This window comes from Sus scrofa, chromosome 15, assembly GCF_054392235.1.
Source record: "Sus scrofa isolate SSC_HxYL_T2T_F1_AM1 chromosome 15, Sscrofa_HxYL_maternal_Yorkshire_Landrace_v2.0, whole genome shotgun sequence".
Lineage (NCBI taxonomy): Eukaryota > Metazoa > Chordata > Mammalia > Artiodactyla > Suidae > Sus > Sus scrofa.
Window position 1 is genome coordinate 83,204,284 of NC_139397.1, and position 17,025 is coordinate 83,221,308.

General features: G+C 35.6%; 1 protein-coding gene across 1 annotated transcript in view; it reads right to left on the minus strand.

Annotated features, from left to right (window-relative positions):
* IFIH1 (interferon induced with helicase C domain 1) overlaps positions 1-17,025 on the minus strand; it is a 53,512-nt gene that overhangs the window by 17,168 nt on the left and 19,319 nt on the right. Inside the window, exons 4-5 of the mRNA NM_001100194.1 lie at positions 9,473-9,577; positions 4,063-4,283 (exon numbers count right to left, since the gene is read on the minus strand). Coding sequence (NP_001093664.1) covers positions 4,063-4,283; positions 9,473-9,577 — 326 coding nt within the window. The remainder of the gene's footprint in view (positions 1-4,062; positions 4,284-9,472; positions 9,578-17,025) is intronic.

Below are 17,025 nucleotides of genomic sequence, written 5' to 3' on the forward strand. Positions count from 1 at the left end.
CATGACATAGAAAGCTGAGGTTCTGCCCATAAGGGGTGAATGAGATCTTCCAAAGAAGTAGCATCTTCTGGTCTATAGAACAAAAAGTCATTGTCACAGGAGGCAATAGGTGTTGGAAATCCTGAGATTCACTTTGGGTGGTATTGACTTCCTACTGAAGGACACAGAGAGAGCCAGATGCAAGCCTGACGTGGTTAATTGGGAGTTGTGTGGTCCTCTTGGAGCCTTTTCCTGAGATGTGACAGAGTGCCTGCCAAGACTAATCAAACCCAACTGCTACCCACTTCTGCTGAATCATATGGGGCTGCATTATAGCATCTGAAGGAACCTGAGATTTATCTCTCATGATGTTGAAGCCCTAGATAGGAAATAGAAAGTCTGGGAACACAGGTGGTGTTTTCATTTCTCCCTGCATTTGAAGGTGATAACTTTGGAAAAGATGGAGGAAGGGAGATGAAAGTAAATGGTGTTAGGGACAGGATTTCTCCTTACTAGGAGAGGATCTAGGTTATAATACCTTGCCATTGGGCCAAACACAGAATGCAGGTTATGTTGACTTAATGGGCCAGAGATTTCCTGACGCAATCAAAAAGTATTAAAGCTGAAGTAAATCAAAGAAATGGGATAATAAAATAAAATAAATGATTATGACATGGAAGGAAGATCTTCTTTAAAATCAAAGAAATGGGATAATAAAATAAATGATTATGACATGGAAGGAAGATCTAGTGGAGGGCTTTCTAGCTATTTCAAGGGAAAAATAACAGGGAAGCAGATCAAGAATCAGACACATGTCCTTAAATGTCTATGCAACAATGCAATGAATATGAGTAATTAATCAGGATAAATTAACATTTAAACATGACCACAAATGTAAGAATTTCGTAAAAATCACCTAGATCTAATAGGATGAAAGATTCACAACCAGAACATTAGCACTGAGAGGATAAGAAGTCTACAAAAAGAAGGCGTTTGAGGGGCATGCAAAAACATGAGACCTGAAAATATCAATCAACATGAATGATCTTCAACAGATGAATGGATTAAGATGTAGTACATACATACAATGGAATACTATACTTCCATTAAAAAGAAAGAAGTAATGCCATTCACAACAACATGGATGTAACTAGAGATTATCATACTAAGTGAAGTATCAAGAAAGAGAAAAACAAATACCATATGATATCACTTATACGTGTAATCTAAAATATGGCACAAATGAACAGTATAGACTTACAGACATGGAGAGCAGGCTTGTGGTTACTGGGGAGGGATAATGGAATGAACTGGGAGTTTAGGGTTAGTAGATGCAAAATATTATATTTAGAATGGATAAACAACAAGGTCCTACTGTACAGCACAGGAATATTATTCAATCTCCTGAGATAGACCATGATGGAAAATAAAATTTAAAAAGAATATATATGTGTGTGTGTGTGTGTGTATAATATGTATATATGATTGAGTCACTTTGCTGTACAGCAGAAATTGGTGCAACATTGTAAATAAACTATAATTTTAAAACATGAATGATGTGAAGAAATAAATACAAGCATTTGCAATTAGGCTCAAAAATTAACTGTATAAAAATAACTTGAGAGGTCTAATTTAAGAGATTTTCAAATGAAAAGGAGCCAAGGCTTCTCAGGTTATGGAAAGCTCCAAATGAGTCTGTGGGTATTAGTACTAGTGATAAAGACAAATCTAGTCATGGGCCAAGTGTCACATCTCATCTTTCCTACACTCTGCAAAAAGACTACATCTATAGTATTTGTCCAGCCCTGGACATTGTTTTAACAGAGTCTTAGATGATGTCTGAAAAAATATGAGTTCTTGGGATGATGAAAAGTCTGGAAACTATGTTATATGAAGAACATGTAAAAGAACCTAGAAATATTTATCCCAGGGAACTAAAAGAAAAATTACTATGGAGTCGCATGATGCTTGCAGCCTTCCCTATGTAAAAAGTTGTCATAAGCAGAAGACTTAAGACTTAACTTACTCTGTATAACCACAGAGGAAAGAATTCTAACCAATGAGTGTGGATTCCAGAGAAACAGATTTTGGTGAATACAGGTAGGGCTTTCTGACAGTGGCAGCTGTTCAAAGAATGGGATTGAGCTGTCTTGCTGTCTTGTCAGAAGTGGGACTTCCTTGATATTTGAAGTTACTCACTCTGCAGAGGTGAGAGAATGACTTGGCAATGGATGAGAACTGGGTCTTGAAAGTCTCTTTCAATTCTAATAGTCTACTGGATGCTAGGACCTGATAAAGGAGGTTTGGAAGCTGAGGCTACATGTTTGGAAGAGGTTGTATAACCAATGGAGAGACAGATCAGTAGGGAACAAAAGCTCTTTAGGAGAGTAGATAAAGGAAATGAACTTGAAGAAATGGCAGAATGTTTAAAAAGTCAAGAGCATCAGCTTAAATGACTTCGTATCCAGTTAACTTCATTCTTTTCTCTGCACTTGGCACCTAAGACCCTGCTCAATGGTTAAGGGATGCTGATCCCCTAGTTATAAAGGTGAGGAGGAAGGGATGGAAGAAAAAACTAATATTACTGAGTCATTCTAAGGTATTAGAGAGATTAACTAATTTAAATCTACAATTTTAGTACAAGATAGTATTATTTAATTCATTTTATGGGTGAGGAAACTAAAGTAAGACAAATTAGTGATTGGTCCAAGGTCAAGTTACTGGTAGGTAGGAATAATATTTACACCTAGATTTTTTTTTTTTATTCCAAAAGATAATATCCTTAACAAAGAAAATATGTGAAAAGCTATGGAAAAAAATCCTAATGTATCACCATCGCCACACACAAAAACTCTTTTAATAGTAAGCAAACCAAGTATACAGGAGCAGTGTTTAGGCTTGGCATGTTGGCATGTATCTACAAAATATACCGGGAGCTACATGATAGAAATCATCAAGATCACGGATTCTGAGTACAATCTGAGTACTTTTTTTATACTGAAAAGCAGGTTGCAACTAAAACTTTCAGCATAATAGAAATAAAAAAATACATAGGAAAGTTATATAGTCTATTACTATATTTTCTGTAAAGGAATAAGAGAGAATTACCATAAGTAATGGGGAAAAAAAGACTATTTCTGGTCATGGAAAAGTGTATTCAATTTTACTCCATAAAATGGAAGAGACTAATACCCCCAATTTACAAATTTATAAATGAATAAGCTCTGATTTATCTAAATAAAGTTCAAATAACTAGATTTTGTTTAAAATTAAGAAGACAACTGCTTATAAAGATAGGTTTCAAATATCCTAAGACACAAATATTAAAGAAAACCTCAGTTGCATTGAATGACATTTATATTTATATACACATTTGAAAATTGTTGAACTTGATATAAATCAGCCAAATAGTCAATTTTCTTTTTATCTTCAAACCAAATTATATATGTTTGAATACAATGCTTAGCCTACATTCCAGTGATATTTTGAGGAAATTTATGTTCACATGCAACAATAATGTAAATTAGTACCAGTTTATCTTAAAGAAAATCTGGGTAAACATACCCCCCCTTTTTTTTTTCTTTTTTCAGGCCACACCTGAAGCACATGGAAGTTCCCAGGCTAGGGGCCGAACTGCAGCTGCAGCTGCTGGCCTACACCACAGCCACAGCAACTCAGGATCAGAGCCACGTCTGTGACCTACACCACAGCTCATGGCAACACTGGATCCTTAACCCACTGAGCAGGGTCAGGGAACAAACTCATGTCCTCATGGATACTAGTGGCGTTCGTCACCTCTGAGTCACAATGGGAACTCTCAGTAAATATAACTGTTTATACATCAGTTACAGCTATTTGATTTAATGTTCTGGTTTACCAGAAAAAAAAAATCTATTTTAAAGGCTAATAACGTAGATATTATCTATAACTGGAAAAGCAAAGATTTAAAATAAATTACTTATTCTGACATTGTTCCTAATTAAAGTAAATCTGTGTGAATCACTGTTACAAATGTCACTACACAAATGCTTCAGGATAATAAAATGAAAAGAAACCATGTTCCATTGCGTGCTGTTTGAATACCTTATTGACAAGGACTATAACTTTTCCAGGTTCAGAAGCTTCTTTCTTCTTGTCCAAGTGATCCTTGGCAATGTACACGGCCACTCTGGTTTTCCCACTCCCGGTAGGGAGGCATATAATGATATTCTTTCCCTCCAGAGCTGGCTGGGCCACTTCCAGTTGGTAAGGCCTGAGATGCAGCTCTGGCTCAGGGGATGCTCTTTGAGCCACAGTCTCTTCATCTGAAGGGCATTAAAAGGAAGGAAAATAAGAGAATGGGCAACAAAATAACTAAGGTGAGGAAGTCTGAAGCTGAACTGTATTCCTCCTGCAGCTTAAACTTTATTTCATGTGTGGTCCAAACCAATCCATTTTTTAATTTCTGTACCGAATAAGTGTCAGCTCTCTGCATTTGCAGGATACAACCAAGTGCTCTGGAAGGGCCTGGAAGGTGAGGGTAGAGGGCAGAGGGAAGGATTAGCAGGATGGAGCAACACAGAGGAGTCTCACAGAGCTGGCACAGCCAAAGGGAAATGACAGAAAAGGCTGTAGTGCAGGATTGGCAGTCTGTGGTTCTTAATGCCTCGGACTGACCGTTTCTTTGTGGAACCATTCTGCCCCACTTGATCTCTTAGCCTTTCCACGAACAAATCAAGAGGAACTAGGAATGTAAGAATTCATTAGTTCTCCTTGCTCTATACTCCCCCTCACCTTCTACTACAAAGAAATAGTAGAGCTGAGGCTACTTTCCTTCATTTGAAAAACTTTATCCCAACAAACCAAATATCAAAAAGCATATGTATGTATGTATCTATCTATCTATCTATCTAAATATATCTAAAAATGGCCCCCAAAATCCCATTTTTGCCATTTAAGGAAACTCGATTTAACAGAAGCAATATTTAGGGAGAAGAAAAATCCCCTAGGCCAGCCTTTAATTTGCAGGTTTGCACTGAAAGATGAAAAGCAATTGTGTTGGTTTAAACTGAATTGTGACTAATTTTACCATTTAGTTTTAAATGGGATTTTTATCCCTTTCTTATAGGTATGCCTCCATGTATTCATATCCCCCTGAAACTCAAAGCACAATATATTAAAAATATTTCCAATTAGCATAGATTTCTAAATTTAAAATACTGATAAAATAAGTACAAATATACATTAATTTTATAAACATGTGAATTAAATCAGTATAATGTACTTGGTTTAAATATATTTTGTTTAGAAGTGACTATAATTATCTATGCTAGCTGGGAGAAAAGATCTAAAAATGTATCACTTATGTGGAATGCAGCAAAATCAATATTATATCAATTTAAAAGCCCATCTCATGCTTTATGTACTCACAAGAAAAAATGAAATGATAGTACTACTTATCAGTATTTAATAACACATGAAGTAAGTTTTCTTTCTCTTATCAATGATTGCAATAAAACTAAACTAACATAATCCCATTAACTTCAAAAAAGTTGCTGATTGTTCCATTTCAGCGACTGGATGATTCTATTTAACTAGTTTTTAACTTGATGTGATAGCACTATCTGAACAGGTAGGAAAATTCACACCAACTACCACTTAAGGAAGAGTCATCTACTAACCTGGCAGGAAATTTGCCTTCTGTATGGATGAGTAAACACAGATGCAATACATTTACGTTATCACTGGCTCATCTGCTGATTCATTTACTAGGATTTTCAGGAAAAACTCATTCAAGATCACCAGCATCTAAAAACATAAACTGACAAGTTTCCTTGCTTGTTTTGGACTCTATAGCAATCACAATAATTCATCATCTTATTAAATTGATGTGAGATTCAAGCCGATTTAAGAAAATCACTATTTCTCTGCTAAGCGGCATTTTAGGTTATCAAAATTCTGGTATTGTATGCATATTATGAGCATTTGCCATGTAACTTTTCCAAAAGAGCCAGAATATTTGCAAAGGAGGATTTTTAAATTGTGTTTGACACCAAGATCCAGGAATTTACTTTTGCTAAATTGCTCTTTGAGGTAGGAAATTTATTGAAAGATATTAGCAAATTCTTTGTTTCATTTCACTCTAGGTATATTTTTGCATAGATTTTTTTAAAAAAAATAATAAAACATGGCTTCCCTTATAATAGTTGCATCTTCTGTTTTAACAATCATTGTCCCCTTTTGTTTTTCATACTTAGCACTATATCTTTGGATAACAAAAATACAAAAAAACTTAGAGAAATATTCTAATCTCTTTTCCAGGAATCTAAAATGAATTCAAATGAGTAAAACATCAATATCACTTATGCATACTGGATATCTGTTGCCCTAGTAAACTTAGAAGAATTAAGATGTTAAAAGGACTATCATGTTCAAACTCATGATGCTTATTTTTACTTATCTAATCATGTACCACTAATTCACTCTGAAGTGAACATTTACGGGATGCCTAGGACATGCCAGGCACTCCCAAGAACACAAGGATGTCAGGGGCTAAGGCAGTCTACCGCTGCCACTGAAAACATCAGACTATTAGAAAGATAGCTCAATATCTTCCATATTTTTGAGTCCAGCCTAGGAAACTTGATGGGTAGTCCCAAGTTTAAAAGAGAGGTACAGAGCAAAAATGGAAAAAACTAGAGTTGGATTCATTGTGAGAACAGCATCCAAAGAAAAGGAGCTGGGTAAGTGCTAAATATTCAGCCCGATTCTTGCCTCATCACATCCTCTGACACAGGGAGGGAAGAATATATCCACATAAGCAATGAAAAGAGAATTCTCTCTTCTCTGTCACCAGAAGGAGATAATTGGGCTGGTGTCAAGGAGCCAAGAGCCAATTTCCTTTATGAAAGAAATGTTTGGGTTTTGTTTGTTTGCTGTTTGTTTCTTTTTGGCTCTCTTTGAAAACAAAAATCAATTAAATCCAATAACGAAAATGATATTTAAAATATGCAAGGCTTTAACTCTGTGCCTTTCTTCTACAACAAATATTGATCAAAGACCTTAAAATTATACTATGCCATATAAATGGTCAAAAAATGAAATCAAATAGGACTTAAATAATAACATTCTATTGGAACTACACCATGTGGCAAATTTCATTCTCACATTGATTTTGACAGCTGAGTTATTCTTGGAGAGAAAAGGTCTGTCACTGCATGTGTTTGAAATCGACAAAATATTCCTTTACCTATAGTATGTAACCTCAGAAAAATACACTCTTCCAGCTGGACAAATATTAATAGCTATTACCTTGAAATAGTAAGGAAACACTTTCTACATATCAGGCCAATGCACATTGCCAAAAATATTGCCACTTTGTGAGAAGCTGTATACTTCTCTGAGAATGAGAAACAAACAAACCTCCCATAGTATTATTAGAATATCTAAACTCTAAAAGCACCACTAATTACGTTTTAGTTTGGCATAATAATAATTCTACAAAGGAACATAAGGTCATGGTATTGGGTCACATCCTTGCTCTATATGGCCCATCATGGAACATTTGAAGGTGGACAAAGGACATGTGGAAACAGATCTCTTTGCTGTCAACCTCAGAGATTAAAACATAACTCCAAACACTGTAATCCTTTCAGTGATTCAATATGTGTTTAACACTTCGCAATTTATCTAATCCTGTTTTTGAATTGATTTCTACTTTAGTCTATACCAAACACCTGAGGGAAAGGAAGTTCGTACTTTTATTATTTCAGAATTTTGCTACCCATTAGGCAATTTTATACTTTGTTTCTAAACACTGACCATCCAGAATTTCAATGAGCGCTTCTCAAAAAAAGGTGTTTGTCTTCAAATGTATTTGCCTTTAAAAATGTATTTGCTTTTTAAAAGAAGGTTACATTCAGATTTATCAAGTCTTTCATGCCACATTGAAGACTGAAAATCAGTAAATAGTTACATTTGCTAATAGCCCTAAACAGACAAAATGCCCTGCTCATAGAGGATATTCATTAAATATTTATTAAATGAATGAATATGGTCAAAAAGCCCTTACTTAGACAAACAAAAATTAAGATGAGGTCCAGAAGCTTAAAGCAACCATAAAGATGTTAAATATTAGCTAGAGTATATTTTGAGTTCTAGCATCAGTAGCATTTAATAAAAATGTCAATTATTAAATTTAACAATTGATAACAAGCATAGAAAAAACAAATACAACCCGCAGAAATGTTCACATGGTAAAAACTTAATAAACAATGACTAAATTGAACAGAAATTTAATTAACCCCTTTTAACTAACATTAAAGTTACGATTGATATTTAATGAATCAGGTTTCCCCAGACCAACTGTTCTAAGGGATTCAAGATTGTTGTTAACAGAAAAGGACTTTTAAATAAGAGGTGGTACATTCCAACTGAGAAAACGTTTAGGACAGGTGATCATCTTTAAGTAAACTGTTTTGCCCCTTTAGGTCTATTGTAGATGTAAATTTCTATAATTCTTCTGACAATGAGGGGTAATCTGAAGTACACAATATTTTCTAATTGTTTTTCTACAACTCAATCACAGAACAAAAGAAGAATAAAGTAATTTGTTTCTTAATTTGCCATTCTGCTGCTGCTTCTTAGCTGGCCATATTGCAAAACATTGTTTTTGTTTGTGCTAATTTTTTATTTAACTATAAAATATTTCAAACATACAGACAAACATTAGAAAGGTGTATAACAGATATCTAAGGACCCATCATGCCTTCTTCAAAGATGTTAACATTTTAGCTCAGTAGTAATAATGGAAATGCACGTTCAAAGCACAGAAAGAAGATATTTGAAATCAATCAAACTGACAAAAGTTCAGAAAACAGGAAGTCTTGCTAAAGTGTAGGAATTGGGAAAAGGCACTCTCATTTATAGCTGGTGGGATATTCAACTGATATGAAGAGCCATGTGGGAAACACCTAGTGAATTTTTCATTTAGTGATGAAAATATTTTGCAAACTCAAGTAAATATACAAATTGAAACTCTCATAACTATACGTGTAAATTCTAATTCTTATTTCAAGAGGGACTCTTGTTATATGCCATTAACTATAGAATCATGCATTATCGATGGTATTTTTTTTTCCTTATAATACATTTTAATTTAAAAAGTAAGGTTTGGAAATAAATGTACAAAATTGAGTACATAATTTGAAAGCAGTCAGATTAATTGAAACAGATTGCATAAATAAAATAGATTACATGATTCTATGGAATGTGGCATATGCCAGACCAAAAAGCTATATACTGGATCAAAATTAGAGAGCTTGATTTCAAAGACTTTTGTAAGTTGTACTTTTCAAGAAAGTGAGTGGCAAAGTTCCAAAACTACTTCAACTGTAGAAAAGAATTGCTTTAATTGCATAAATACATTAGGGAGGGTATGAACAGCCCCCATGCTTTCCACTATATGGTGTCTTATTTCACACTTTTTAAGGTTTACACAACAGTTAGGCAGTACCTGAATCACTTCCCATGGTGCCTGAATCACTGCCCATGTTGCTGTTATGTCCAAGACTTTCATCTAAGCAGCTGACACTTCCTTCTGCCAAACTTGTGTCTGATTCTGCAAAGGAAAACATTTTAAAATATTTTAAAAATATTTCTGAGAATAAACGTATTTTAACTGCACACCTCTACAGCACACAGTACATACAGTTCAATGCAAGTGGAGAAAGCACACCCAGACAATTACAAATAAAAGGTAAGAGTTTCTGGCAAGCGACATTTAAAAACTCCACTATGGATGAGCAGCTGTCAGGGACTGAATCAAATACATATATCCACCTACTGAAAGTACCATACATCTAGTAGGAGAGCTCGTGAAATTTGTAAGGGTTTATGATTTTTGTCATGCCCTTATGGGTAAATTTTATCCAAAAAATGAAGAATGAGGCTTGATCGTGTTATTTACATGAAAAAAGTATTATACTGAAGCCACTGAGTCCTTTTCATGTAAAATGGTAGAGAATTAATAAATTATAGAACAAACAGATGAATAAATGAAGCACATGGGTCTACTGATGAGTTATGAAAATAGCAGTTCAGTGATAAACATAACTTTAAAATCTCACAAAGAATTTACTCAGAATATCATGAAGGCCTGGCACTGCAGTGGTATGAAGCTTATGTGATGTTGGAATTATTATTTTTTCCTTTACGATAATTAGCTAAGCTTCCATCAAAGAGCTACAACTAATATGAGTGGCCAGGGTAATCCTTCACTTATTAATCCTGTTTTTCTCTTTTTCTACTCAGTATTGACTTCTTTTGAAAGCCTTCCTTCCCTCGAGGGAAGACTTCCTTCCTTACAGTTTATTTCCAAGGATCTGTGCAATCCCATCCAGAAGGATCAGACCCATTGCTAAACTGGTAAAAACAAATGAAAGATGGTTACAGATGCTGGTTTTGGACTCAGAAAGGCTTGTGAAATTTGCTGTTGGCAATGCTCTGAGCCTAACTTCCTTTCCCTTCTTTAAAACGGGGTTAGGAGAGTTATACACTATTATGTATAAAACAAGCTTCAGGGATATATTGTACAACACGGGGAATGTAGCCAATATTTTATAATGACCATAAATGGAGTATAACTTTTAAAAGTTGTGAATCACTTCATTGTACACCTGTAACCGGATATATAATACTATATATCAATCATACTTCAATAAAAAATACATAAAACAAAAAAATAAAATGGGGCCAGCACAATTTACCTCACAGGAATTGATAACCACTACATAATATTAGGTATAACAAGCTCTTTGCACTGAAGTTTAATTGCTGGTGATTGGAATATAAAATAAAATTCAAGTAGCTGGTATATAACTAGAGCAAGAATGCCATTTAATAATGTCTTAACAATTAGTAATGTTTCATGATATCTATACTTATGAGATAATAATTATTTCATGCTAAATTTCCCAAATGCACCAAACAAATTTTATTAAAGTAAACCATATGAAACTAATCTCAATGTCACATATTTAAGTTGGAAATAGAAATGAGTAAAAAGATATATGTTATCAATAAAACTTCTTTGGAAAGGGACAAAATACAACTCCTTAAAATGACAAGTATCTTCTTTTTCTTCAGCTTGTTATGTATTTCTTTTTTGAAGTCAGTTGTGTTGAGGTATAATTTACATGCCATAAAAAATCACTCTTTTCAGGTGTATAGTTTGATGAGTTTGACAGATGTGCATAGTTTTGTAAACAGTATCACAACCAAAACTGTCTTATCACCTCAAAATCCCATTAAGCCCTTTGGTTGTCACTGCCCTCCTGTTGTCTCCTGGCAGTCATTGTTTTGGTTTTGTCTCTGTAGTTTTGCCTTTCCAGGATGTCATATTAATGAATTCATGTAATATGTAGCCTTTACATGTGGCTTCGTTAACATGAAACATTCACGATGCATTCATGTCATTTATATCAGTAATTTGCTCCTTTTTATTGCTGACTAGTATCCCACTGAACATCTGTAATGTGTGTCTGTGACATGTCCCTTCCAACTTGGGTAAGTCCAGTTAGAAATAGAATAGAATTACAGTCAATGCCAATTAAATATATAAGACAGCTTTTTTAAAAGTTAAGGAGTTCCTGTTGTGGCACAGAGGAAACGTATCTGACTAGGAACCATGAGGTTGCAGGTTTGATCCCTGGCCTCACTCAGTGGGTTGAGGATCTGGCATTGCCGTGATCTGTGGTATAGGCTGCAGAGGCAGCTCAGATCCTGTGTTGCTGTTGTTGTGGCATAGGCCGGCAGCTACAGCTCTGATTCAACCCCTAGCCTGGGAAACTCCATATATGATGCAGGTGCAGCCAAAAAAAAAAAAAAAAAAGAAAAAAAAGAAAAAAATGAAAGTTAAAAGAAAGCTGATAAGAAATTTGTAAAAAAAAAAAAGTCTCAATGGACTTGCATACTGTTTGAGTATATTAGCACAACACAAATATACTCATGTGAAAATACTGTGCTTATCAGTTGTCATAGATTAGCTCTGAAACTCAGATTTGAGGAATCCCTTATGATCACACGGGAAAACCTGTATATCTCACTGAGAGATTTTAAATATGGCACTTTGCAATTCCCAGAGGTATGCCTTGTTAGAAGCTCAGAGGCGAGTGTAGGATAGAACTGTCAAGTAGAAGAGTGTTCTGGGCAGATGTACTGATGAAATGAGAATATGAGTTGTAAGGAAAAGGCAAGGTGTAAAATGAGATGGGGAAATGTCATTGAGAGGATAATTCTAGATCTAGAAAGACAGACCAAGATTTTTGAGGCAAGGAAGTGAATTTTGACATGTTTTTTACTTGTTTTAAATGTGGGATAGAGAACTAAAAACAACGCCAAAAATACTGAAAAATACTAACAAATATTATCTTCACTCTAACACTGTATCCACTGTATCTTTAAGTTTCCCACTAAGTATAATCCAATCCAAATGGAAATTATACTTGATTTTCATTTTCTTTTCTTTTTTGCCTTTTTTTTTTTTTTCTTTTCTTAGGGCCACATGTGAGGTATATGGAAGTTCCCAGGCTAGGGGTCAAATCAGAGCTGCAGCTGCCGGCCTACGCCATAGCCACGCAATGAGGGATCTGAGCCATGTCTGTGACCAACACCACAGCTCAGGGCAATGCCAATTGTTAATCCACTGAGTGGGGCCAGGACTCGAACCTTCGTCCTCATGGGTGCTAGTTGGGTTCGTTACCACTGAGCAACAACGGGAACTCCTCATTTTATTTTCTAATCTCTAATAGTTAAACCATTATCTCAAACCTCCTCCATGTACATGTAAAGTCAAGATTTTCCCCAAGCTTTCTTCCACCATACATAAGGTTTGGGGGAGCTACTTAATGCAATGTACAAGAATAATTTATGAATATTAAAGAAAGTTACTACCAAAATAGGATATTATTAAGTTCATTATCTAGATTATTTTGATTTAACACACAAATCTGCAATGTGTTAAAGGAGGACACTTAGCTGAGTGCTTTCACAGATGTAATGTAAATTATATTTTAAGCCCTAAACATCCTATGTGGTAGATACCCATTTTCACCTCAATTTCATAGGTGAGAAACCAAGTCTAATAGAGGTTAAATGATTTATCCAGGTCACACAGCTAGAATGGGCCAGAGCTGGGAGGTTCATTTTCTGAATACGCCTGGTATTTCAGTACTTTTTGCCTAATACCAAGGATGGCTGATGATCTGTTGTGGAGCTTTGTAAACAAGCAGACAATACTGCATCCATTGTGTTACATGAAAAGAAAAGTTTTTTTCTTTGTTTTTAAAATATATGGATATGTTCATTGTAATGTCAAAATTTCTACCAATTTTGAAGCAGCTTCTCTTTCCAGGAAAAAAAAATTAGAGAGAGTTTTATTTTGTTAACTTACATTTCTGATTTTGTCAATAGGCTTTCTTTTACTTGTAAACATCTTGCTAATTTTTAAACTTTTTTCTGCACACCAATAGAAGGAACATTTCTATCTTGTTGAATCAAATTAATTGAAATAATTCTGCTAGAGAGCACTATGAAAATGAAAGTGAATATGGGGAGATCCATTTCTTTGTCATTTTAAGGCTATATAAGTCTCAAGTTTCTCAATACAAAAATAACTTTGTTTCCTCAGAAGCAAATTCTTATGTGTCTGATATATTTTTTGATTTCATAGAAAAAGAAGTAAATAAAGGAAATAACTCTAATAATCAAAGAAAATATATTGCATTTCTCACAACATTGAGAATGCTTTCCCTAGAGACTTTCCTCCTGTATTCCCTAAAAAAATCATGTCACACACACACACACACACACACACCAAAAAGCCAGATCAAAAAAGTGTTATGTGATGATAAAATTAAGCCAACAACCTTACTGAGTTTATAAGCTAAGAATTCTTACAATTGATTATACAGGATTATTGTATTTCATTCTGTGTACTTTTCCTAGCATGTCTATTTCTTATGCACTAATGAATCAAGTCCTGTTGTCTATGATTTTAAAATTGATCTGATAAATAGTCAATTGGAGACTGGGCGTTGCCATGAAAAATAACACGTGCTCTGGAGTCAAACAGATTAGTCTCCAGCTCTGAGTTCAGCCACTGCTAATAAGTAACTTAAGCTTTTAACATTTTTAAAATATATAGATAGTAGTTTCTACTTTCTCCTTTATTGTGAGAATGATTGTGTTAGATCAAGGAAAGAAATCTTAAATTCTCAGGAATTTGCTGCTTGAATGAGCTTTGAATATTAGAGTTAGATTATATAATACATTGAGTTAACTTTTAGATAGGTGTCATTTCCTCTAGGGAAAATATCAGAGCTAGCTATGAAATGGCTTAGAAAATGCTGGTAATTTCTATCAGTTGAAGAAAAGAGGTCATTCCTGGCAAACTCTATTGAAATGAAGGAAAACAATATTCGTCCAATTAAAAGACAGGATTTCCTATAACAATTTTGTAAACAACACAACGAAAACATCTTTGCTTCCAATAATAGTTTCTAAGATCAGTTCATAAGCCATGGGGGGAAAAACTGCCTCATTTTACAGTCACATATTGAATAGTTTACTAAAAAGGCAAAAATATTAACTTGAATCTGATAAATTTCATATTTAACATCCTCTGGAATTTTAAATACTTTAAAATATTTTTAAACCACTTAGAAGCCCAAAAAATTAACGTTAAAAATTTCAAATGGAAAAAAAATCTCGTCCTCGGAGGCTTTTTTAGATCTATTTCAATGCAAAGTATGCCCTCTGCTGGAAAAATGCTATTATAACAATTAGTTGATAAATATATTAGTTCTTACTTATAAATATAAATATAAATTGGTTCTTACTTCTATCCCTACCAGTTAGTGTCCTTCCTATTTTCAGCCTAGATGCTTTTCTCACTCCACAGAAGATTTCTCCTGGCTTTAGGGGTCATCCTCTTTGCCTGGAAAGTGGTTTTGCATTGCATTAGGAAGGGAATCAGAGCCTTGGTGCCTACTGAGAAAGAACACCATCAGATCTGCTCTCTTAAGAGGCAGTGCTTACAGGGTCTGCAAGAGTCTAATTTCACCTGCCAAGTAACTGTACGTTTATTCTACTTCTTATCTCGTGATGCGTATTAGCTTCACTTCTCGAACAGTTCCTACCTTCCCTCGAGTTGCATAATCCCTACAGTATGGAACATCGAAGACCATCCCCAAAACTTCAGACACATGTGCACGGATGGACACACACACACACACACACACACACACACACACACACACTCATGGGCTTCTTAAGGTTGCTTACTGTCATACTACTAATAATACATATTTCCTTTTCTTTCGAAATAATCTTTTTTGAGAGGGGATAGATGACTTTTATTTTCAGCTCTATGTATATGGATTTGTGCGTGTATGCGTGCACACACACACACACACGCGCTCACATTTTGGTCTGTCAGATTCTGCTCTCTGTGCCAGGGAACATGTGTTCCCGCAGAATGGAGAGAAGCCACCTCCACCCACCTTGCATATTCTCTCCTGGATCCAAGCTTCTAGGAAATGAGTTCCCCAAAGGAAAAAAAAAAATCTCCTAGAGCCACAGGCCCACATGGCTATCCACGGAGCTCCTCTGCTCCTGTTTATAGAATTCACACTGCCAAAATGTTTCAGTCAGAATTAAATTTGAATTGTGTATATTGATGTTGGTTTAAATCACATTATTTATGCCCTTTAGCCTTTGGACTTGGTCTCAAATGAAAAGTTTGTGATTCAAGTACATGGTTGTAGGATAACCATACCCACTAGAGTGACCCATTCATTCACTTCTAGTCAGTAACAGAGACAAAGTTTGAGAGCTAGGTCAGTTATGAGTGATCAGCCAGATGACCACATGGGAATTAAATCTTGAAAATGACAATGCAAAGATAGAATGCGATGGATTGGAAACCTCTTTGGCTGATAAGCACCCTTCAGAAAGAGCTATTCAAGTTCAGCAGACCTAAGCAAAGTATGGTGAGAGATGCATTTAAAGGTTTTCCTGGCGAATGTTCAATAGTAGCTCTTGGGGACAAAAAAAGCAACACTTCGGAAGGGTTTGCCAATATTGATGGTTTTCATATTCCCACCATGACTGATTTCAAGCTTCTGGCACGATGTTACTGGGTGGAACTGGGAAGAGATCTGCACACTGGGCTCTTACAAGCCCGGAGGAGCCAGTTTCAGCACCTTAATGGATAGTCCTCTAAGGACTTTCTGCCAAATACCATTTTAAATCATCAGAAATGCTTTGGGCTAAGATTTCATAACTGTCCAAACAATGAATGGTAAACTTTTAAGAGTATTTTTGTTTTGCCTGAAGGCAAACATTTGTAAAAATCATAGAGAAATACACTAACTCACCCATCTTAGAAATCTTATATCCCTCCACTCTTCTCCATCAATTCTCCCCTCTAATTCAACTGTTCCCCTCCCCACATTTTTGGGACTTTAAGGGGTTGGCTACCCCAGGGCATGTAGAAGTTCCCAGGCCAGGAATCAAACCCATGCCACAGCAGTGACCTGAGCCGCAGCAGTGACAATGCCAGGTGCTTAACCCACTGAACCACCAGGGAACTCCTCTACCCATATTTTTAGTAGAATTTTGCTGTGTTTGTTGAAGATCGATTTTGATATATTATAGGTGGATGAACTTTTCATAGACTTTTTTTTTCCTCTTTAGGGCCGCTCCAGCAGCATATGGAAATTACCCAGGCAAGGGGTCGAATAGGAACTGCAGCTGTCTGCCTCCACCACAGCCACACCAATGCCAGATCTGAACCACAATCCCAGCCACGTCTGTGACCTACACTGAAGCTCACAGCAACTCTGGATCCTTAACCTACTGAGTGGGGCCAGGGATCAAATCCGCATCCTCACGGGTTCAGTTCTGCTGAGCCACAACGGGATATCCTTTACTTTTTTGCAGTTTTAGGCTTGCAGCAAAATTGAATGGAAGGCAGAGAGATTACCCATATCCCCCCTGCTCCCACAT